The sequence below is a fragment of the Halichoerus grypus genome, chromosome 1 (assembly GCF_964656455.1).
Source record: "Halichoerus grypus chromosome 1, mHalGry1.hap1.1, whole genome shotgun sequence".
NCBI classification, from domain to species: Eukaryota; Metazoa; Chordata; class Mammalia; order Carnivora; family Phocidae; genus Halichoerus; species Halichoerus grypus.
This window is the reverse complement of record NC_135712.1, coordinates 93,813,147-93,821,477: the sequence shown is the minus strand read 5'-3', so window position 1 is coordinate 93,821,477 and position 8,331 is coordinate 93,813,147. Positions and strand designations below refer to the sequence as shown.

General features: G+C 41.1%; 1 protein-coding gene across 1 annotated transcript; it reads left to right on the top strand.

Moving 5' to 3' along the window:
* The first annotated feature begins 4,457 nt into the window (after nt 1–4,457).
* Nucleotides 4,458–4,906, top strand: LOC118552097 (ATP synthase F(0) complex subunit f, mitochondrial-like). The gene is made up of 2 exons (XM_036118361.1): nt 4,458–4,581; nt 4,878–4,906. The coding sequence occupies exons 1-2, from the start codon at nt 4,458–4,460 to the stop codon at nt 4,904–4,906; spliced, it is 153 nt and encodes a 50-aa protein (XP_035974254.1).
* Nucleotides 4,907–8,331: the final 3,425 nt, after the last annotated feature.

Below are 8,331 nucleotides of genomic sequence, written 5' to 3'. Positions count from 1 at the left end.
CAAGTTTGTAGCCCCTAAACTTCCCCCGTAGAGCAGACATCTGTTGCTTTTACCTACCCAGATCCCTTATACCTCAGTCTTCTTTGGAGGAATGGCCCCTCTCCCACCTCTAGTCCATGTAACTCCAGTGGACTGGCTCCCCTCTCCTCCAAAGCTGGGTATGAATGGCTGCCCAGTGCACAGTAAACACATCAGGCATGGGCTTGTGAACCAAGCCAAACCAACGAAACCCTTGTCAGAATTATTTGGGGGTGGGGTGGGGGGGGAGGCGGGGCAGGGAGGAAAAGTACAAACTTTCTTTGGGGATTGCTAATCTGTAAAGAAATAAGCCTGGTGCTGTAACATTCCACCCTGCCCCTCAAGGGGAGAACTTTTCAATTCCATGATCCAATAAATTCTCTTTTTTACTTTAGCTAGTTGGAATCACATTTCTTATACTTGCAACCAAGGGTCTTGCTCTATAACCTCCTCTCAATCTCCCAATTTGTTCATATCTTTACCTGTTCTGACTTGTTCTCGTCTGTTACTTTCAGAGGTACCATTCTTATTTGTATAGTTTTCCTGCTATGCCTTATTTTCATTTGAGGCCTTGTTTTATCTATTTCCCTTTCTCCATTGACTCCTTCCCCCACTGCCCATATTCATAACTGGTACTGGCTGAGTAAATATTACCAAACTATTTCAAAAGTGTAGTCTTTGATGAGAACATACAAAAGGCACTTCTCACAGGGCAAGAGCATGATTCTTTGAGAGGGACCCTGTTCTTCAGGGGGACAGGGGAGGGTCGTTCCAAATGATGGAGGAGGGAGAAGCATTCTGGATGGCACAATCTATCCTTCCGTGTCCTCTTGAGTACGTTCCTCAAAAGGATGCTAAGATCTCACCTCTACACTCTCTTTCTCTGGCAGCCAGGATGTCCCAGTCTTCGTGAGGAATTGTTTTGTGGCACACCAGCGTAAGCACAGTATGAGCGATAGTGTGTGTGGTAGTTTCCACAGCATCCAGAGAACTCACAAGTAGGGGGCAGGACTGCATGCGTCAACAGCCTTCAGAAACTCTTTGGTGGTCAGTTCTTGGGTTGTTTTCTTCTTCATTTAACTTTATCTTAGATAATATATGTACATGATCTGAAATTCAAAACTAACTAAATAGATAAATACGGATATAAAACTGTCATTCCCCCACCCGTCCCCCTTTTCCATTAAGTTTTCTGCAGGTATTGGACTATGTGTCTGTATTCATTTGCTATTGCTAGGTAGCAAATGCCACAAACTTAGTGGCTTAAAACAAAATATACTGATTATCCCCTAGTTTCTGTGGGCCAGACACCTGAGCTAAAGACAGAGTTTTCCATTCAAGGCCTCACAAAGCTGAAATGGAGGTGGCATCCAGGACTGCAGTCTCATCTAGAACTCAGAGTCGTCTTTGAAGCCCATTCAGTTCCTTAGGGTTGTAGGACTTAGGTCCCTCCTTTCATGCAGCCTGTTGTCCTGGAGTTGTTCTTGGCTCTAGAGGTCTCCCTCAGGTCCTAGCAGCCTGGGTGCCCCCGTATGCACTTCCTAACATGGCTGATTTCTTTCTTCCAGGCCAGCAGGAGAACATCATATTGACCAACCTCACTCACACCCAAGGGCAGAAGCTGATACAGGGCATATATCCTAGGAGGACAAAACACTGGGGGCGATCTTAGAATTCTGCTTACCACAGTTTCCATTGCTGTTGAGGTTTGTTGTTTTTATATAAAAAAAGCAAATGTGTCCACACCCACATGCACCTCCTTCGATGAACAGTGGCATTTAATATATACTTTTCTCCATCTTGTCTTTTGCACTTAATAGCATATCTGGAACCCATTTCATAACAGTATATAGAGATAGTAGGAACTTATAATAGGAGTTTGTAATAGGAGTTTATCCTATTATATGGCTTCATGTATTAATCCAGCATCATCTTTTTCAAATGTCTCCCAATCAGTAATTTTTCAGTCCAAAGGAAAACTGAGGAATAAAAGTCACCAGAAACCAAGATCAAAAAGAAAAGACATGGGGCGCCTGGGTGGCTCAGTCGTTAAGCGGCTGCCTTGGCTCAGGTTATCATCCCAGGGTCCTGGGATCGAGCCCCACATCGGGCTCCCTGCTCCACGAGAAGCCTGTTTCTCTCTCTCCCACTCCCCCTGCTTGTGTTCCCTCTCTCACTGTGTGTCTCTCTGTCAAATAAATAAATAAAATCTTTAATAAAAAAAAGATTATAAAAACATTATAGGGCACGTGGGTGGCTCAGTTGGTTAAGCGACTGCCTTCAGCTCAGGTCATGATCCCAGGGTCCTGGGATCGAGTCCCACATCAGGCTCCCCCTGCTCTGCGGGGAGCCTGGTTCTCCCTCTGCCTCTGCCTGCCACTCCCCTGCTTGTGCTCTCTCTCTCTCTCTCTCTCTCTGTGTCAAATAAATAAATAAAATCTTTAAAAAAAATTATAAAATGCTTAATTGCAGGCTTTCTCAAAGCTGATAATGGGAAGTAACACCATTTAATTATCTGGCCAGGTATACGATGCCAACTGTCAAACACTTCTATTGAACTGAACTTGAAGAACACTGAAACTACATAGTCTGTGGTGAAAATATGAGGATGAATCATTGATTTCAGAGTAAGAACCTGTGTGCTTCTTATGCTTGAGTTGACAAAACTTCCTCTTCTCAACAAATGCTACAAAACTGCAAAATCTTCTCTAATTTTTTTCCTTTCAAGTTCAGTTATTTATAAAAGTCCTTAAAGTACTCTGGGTTTCAAATTTACATACAGTAAAATTCACTCTGTGTGTGTACTGTCTATAGGGAGTACAATATACCTACGTAACCTTTAGCCGCCTATTTAGAGCTACTATTAGCACATCGAGGAAAATGTGGACGAAGCCTAACAGTTATCAAAGTCTCTCTTTACCCTACCCCCCCTTTCATGTTGTAGTTGCCACTTACATTATATCTACATGCATGGAAACCCCCACCAATCTTATATTTTTGCTGTGAAGAGCCATATCGCTTTTAAATAACTTTTGAGGAAGGGCGCCTGGGTGGCTCAGTCGGTTGAGCGTCCAACTCTTGATTTCAGCTCAGGTCATGATCTTGGGGTCGTGGGACCGAGCCCCACATCGGGCTCCATGCTGGGCATGGAACCTGCTTGAGATTCTCCCTCTCCCTCTGCCCGTCCCTCCCTCAAAAAATAAATCAATAAAAATTTTAAATAACTTATGGAGAAAAAATATTCCACTACATTTATCCAAACATGCGTTTGTTCCTCCTTCATTCCTGCTCTTGCAACTTTACCTCTGGAATCATTTCCCTTTAGCTTGAAGAACTCTCTTTATCATTTCTTTTAGAGCTAGTCTGCCAGCAATGAATTTTGTTAGTTTTCTTACTCTAAGGATATCTTTATGTCACTGTCATTCCTGAAGGATATTTTCAGTAGATGTAGAATTCTCGTTTCTTTTCTTTTTCTTTTTTTTTTTTTTTAAAGATTTTATTTATTTGACAGAGAGACACAGCGAGAGAGGGAACACAAGCAGGAGGAGTGGGAGAGGGAGAAGCAGGCCTCCTGCTGAGCAGGGAGCCCGATACGGGGCTCGATCCCAGGACCCTGGGATCACGACCTGAGCTGAAGGCAGTCGCTTACCGACTGAGCCACCCAGGCGCCCCTCTCGGTTCTTTTCTTTAAGCAGTTTAAAGACCTTGTGCCACTGTCTTCTAGGCTCCGTGTAATGTGTTATTCTTCTCTGGCTGCTTTCAAGATCTTTTTTTTTCTTTACCTCTGGTTTTCAGCAGTTTGATTATAATGTGCCTGGTGTGTTTTTCTTTGAGTTTATTTTGTAACGTTATATGTTTCACCATATTGGGAAGTTTTCTTCAAATATTTTTTCTGAACCAGTCTCTTTTTCTTTTGGGGACTGCAATGACACATATGTTATATCTTAAAATATTATCCCATAGGTACCTGATGATCTGTTCATTTTTTAAAAATATTTTCTCTTCAGTTCTTTACTTTGGATGATTTCTATTGATCAGTCTCTAAATTCTGCCATCCAGTGGGCTCACTTTTACTTCACACATTGTATTTTTCAGTTCTAAAATCTCCATGGGGCTCTTTCGTTTATACTTTCTATTTCCTCCCTCAGAATCTTTCATTCACTTCAAATGTGTTCAATTTCACTTCGGAAGGGTGATTATAATAGCTGTTTTAAAGCCTAGTATCCCAACACCTGGATCATCTCAGAGTTGGCATCCGTTGCTTATTTTCACTTGAGAATTGGTCATATTTTCCTGCTACTTTCTATGTTCAGTAATTCTGGATTATATTCTGGACATTTTGAGTATATGTTGTATTATGAAACCCCAGGCCCTATTAAGATCCTCTGCAGAATGTTGACTTTAAAAATTTTAATAGGCCAGACACCCAGGACTCCAAGATGGCATCATCCATACCAGGGAAGATGAAAAAGTTCATGGACTTAGTTAAACTAGGAGAGCTGCCAAGCTGGATCCTGATGCAGGATTTCACCCCTAAAGGCATTGCTGAGGCGGTTCAGAGAGGTTACTGCTAGCATTACAACAAGGATGTCAATGTGAAGAAAGGGGGTGTTGCTGGGATTTGTATGGGGCTGGCATCCTATGTGCTTTTCAGCTACTGTTTTTTTTTTTTTTTTAAAGATTTTATTTATTTATTTGACAATGAGAGAGAGCACAAGCAGGGGGAGCGGCAGGCAGAGGGAGAGGGAGAAGCAGGCTCCATCCCAGGACCCTGAGATCATGACCGGAGCCAAGGCAGACACTTAACCAACTGAGCCATCCAGGCGCCCCAGCTATTGTCCTTCTTAACAAGGAACTCAAACATGAGCAGCTACACAAGTACCACTGAGGAGGGCCCAATGTGGAGGCATGTTCTGCATTCCTGACCATGACCTTTGCTGGGCACCCTTGAATCTTTTCATATCCTAATTAAGCATTAACACCTAACAAAAGATGACTGGTTCATGGAAATAAGTAAGTAAATAAAATTTTAACAAGCCAGTAACATGGTTATTTTCACACTGTAAGTTCTGTCTTTCCTTTGGTCAATTAATTTCAGTGTCTGTACTGTTTTCAAATCTTCAGTTGCGCTGTTTTGTTCTATACTACACCTAACACTTCTTAGGGATCAGTCTTTGAATTGTGCAGTAAGTTATGATATAGATCACTTTTCAATATCTTTATTATGCAGCTGTGGATCTTTTTTGTGCATACGAAGCTCAGGTTTGAGACATAAGATTCTGATACAGCGTTTGCTTTCATCAAGTCTAAGCATGATATGGATGTTATAATATCAAGTATTTTTTATTGCTATTTCTTATGCCATTGTTGTTATTCTCCTACCATGTCTACTTAATAGTGATTGTTTTTGAAGATTTTATTTATTTGAGAGAGAGAGAGTGAGAGAGAGAGTATGAATGAGGGGTGTTGAGGGGGACAGAAAAGCAGGCTTCCCACGGAGCAGGGAGCCAGAGACAGGATTTGATCCCAGGACCCTGAGACCATGACCTGAGCTGAAGGCAGACACTTAACAGACTGAGCCACCCAGGCGTCCCCTTAATAGTGATTTTTATTTGAATCACAAAACTACTAAAATTTATTTTATTCTATTGTTGAGAGAATTTTGTTTTAAAATTTTGGTTTTTTAATACCAAAAAGCCAATACCTATGAAGGGCATTTTTCACCACTTTACACTGATTTTAATCCAATTTTCCCTTAGTCTCAATTTATCTCACCATTGCAAGGAGACTTCTTGTCATTCTATCTCCTCTGAGGATAACAAATGGATTCATGCTTTAGTCTTTTATTCCCTCAGTATTTATTAAATGCCTATCATGTGCTAGATACTGTTCTAGACACTGTGCAATTAAAAAAGAGATAACTACCTAAAAATAAATAAATAACCACCTGACACTAGAATGCATGGATTACCAGAGAAATTGGAGAACTTATTTCTCTGTAGTTTTTAAGATAATTATTTGTCTAGTCAATATCATTAACTTGAAGATAGCTTAAGGTAAAAGGAATGGGCAGTCTCCTTTCAATGTTGTGAGTTCAGTGAACTCTTAAAACTGAAATATCAAGGAGATACCATCAAACAACCCAAAGCATCACTAAGAGAAACCAAATTGTTTATAAGCTCTTGTCTGTCAAATTTTTGCCCTCCTGCAACCATTAAAACTATGCATGTTCCTACTTTCATGCTTCTCTCCAGAGTTCCATGAGTTATGAAAGGAAAATAAAAGCCATGATCTCTAAAATGTACTGTAATGGCCACAGTCCAAATATCCCACCTTGTTGTCTGTGGAGAAATGTTTCCTATTCAAATTGTTCCCATTTCTTCCACATTGGTAAAGTCAATAGAAAAATATATAATAGACTAACCGGGGTAAGAAAAGAGTTTTATTGGGGCGCCTGGGTGGCTCAGTCAGTTAAACACCGGACTCTTGATTTTGGCTCAGGTCATGATCTCAGGGTCATGAGATCGAGCCCCACATCGGGCTCCGTGCTAAGCATGGAGCCTGCTTAGGGTTCTCTCTCTCTCTCTCTCTCTGCCCCTCCCACCACCACCCCCAACTTGTGGTCTCTCTGTCTCTCTCTAAAAAATAATAATAAAGTCTATTTCTTAAAAAATAGTTTTATTATTCCATTAACAAATTCCTAGTAAGTGTGATTAGCATACAGATTTTTCACATCAAGTAGAATATGGCTTCAGTAATGTGATGAGGATAATACACACCCCATAATACCAACTGCTTTTTTTTTTTAAGTAGGATCCACACCCAGCGTGGAGCCCAATGCTGACTGGAGCTCACAACCCTGAGATCAAGACCTGAGCCGAGATCAAGAGTTGGTCGCTCAACTGACTGAGCCACCTCGGGTCCCCCTAACTGCTTTTTAAAAACATATAATAAAAATAATGTAAGAAGGGAATGTAATTAGCTTGCATATTTCAACCTGGGTGTATTTACTGGCTGTGTGATCCAGGATAAATTATTTAACCTCTCTGAGTCCCCCTTTCCTCAATTATAAAATTGAGAGACCAATAGCTATGGTAGAGTTTGTTAGAATTCAATGCCTAACATAGTAGATAATTAACATTAGGTAAATATGAATCCAAAGGTCAGTAAAACTTCTAGAAGAGAGTATATACATCTGTCTGAGAAGTGTCCTTGGGAAGAATTTATCCCAGCCACTTATATATTTTACAAATTGAATAAAGCAGAATTTCTTAAAACATTGTCACATAAGGCAGAAGGACAAATCTTCCCTTTTAATAAATGTTTCCTTACTGCAATATCCAATTCAATTAGATTAGCCTGGATGTTTTTGGAAGGACCTGACTGTAATAATGCATAAAAGTTTTTCTAATAGCTGGCCAGGAGCTTTTGCTGACACTTAATGAAATCTGTTTAATTACTCCAGCAGCCCCTATATTGGCTGCTAGGCTGGGGTCACTGGAAAACTCGACCCTGTGGTACTTGGGCTATAAGAACACCTTCTGCTGATTGAAGCTTGTACCCTGTGGAAATGTTTTAATGTGATCCTTGAAGCATGTCCCAAGAAATGCTGTCAACACATATTCTTCCTTGTCAGGCCTTTATTTGGTCAGGAATACTCAAGAGTGCTGTCTTTCTGCCTGTGGTTTACCACATTGTCTCCCATTTGCTTTCAAATCTGCTTTAGTTGTGTTCAATGAAGCAGAGGTAGCTGAATTAGAGGGACATCATCAACATGACTCCTCCAGAGAAAATTTCCCATCAGATAAATCACTAAACCAGCTACCATGTTCTGATGCACAGAAGCCACATCCTGGCCACCTGATCATTCACTTGCAGAAAAACATGTTCTCGACAGTGTGAGCAAAGGGGCATGGCCAGCAGACCACATGAAAAGCTGGGGTTGATCGCAAATCCCCAGAATAAAGAATTTCAAAAGAAGAAAGAAAAGGCAACAAGAAAAGGGTAACACGGTCAGAATTCATGCTATCACAGGTGATTTTTTTTTTAATAACAAATAAAAGCTTTTTGGACACTACTATTGAACATAAACTAAAAGGTATGGCATAATCCCTCAAAACCCATGGTTGCTGGGACACCTGGGGGGCTTGGTCAGTTCAGTGCCTGACTTGAGCTCAGGTCATGATCCTGGGGTCCTGGGATAGAGTTCCGCACTCAGCCAGGAATCTGCTTGTCCCTCTACCTCTCCCTCTGCCGCTCCCCTGGCTTGTGCTCTCTCTGTTTCTCTCTCAAAATAAATAAAATCTTTAAAAA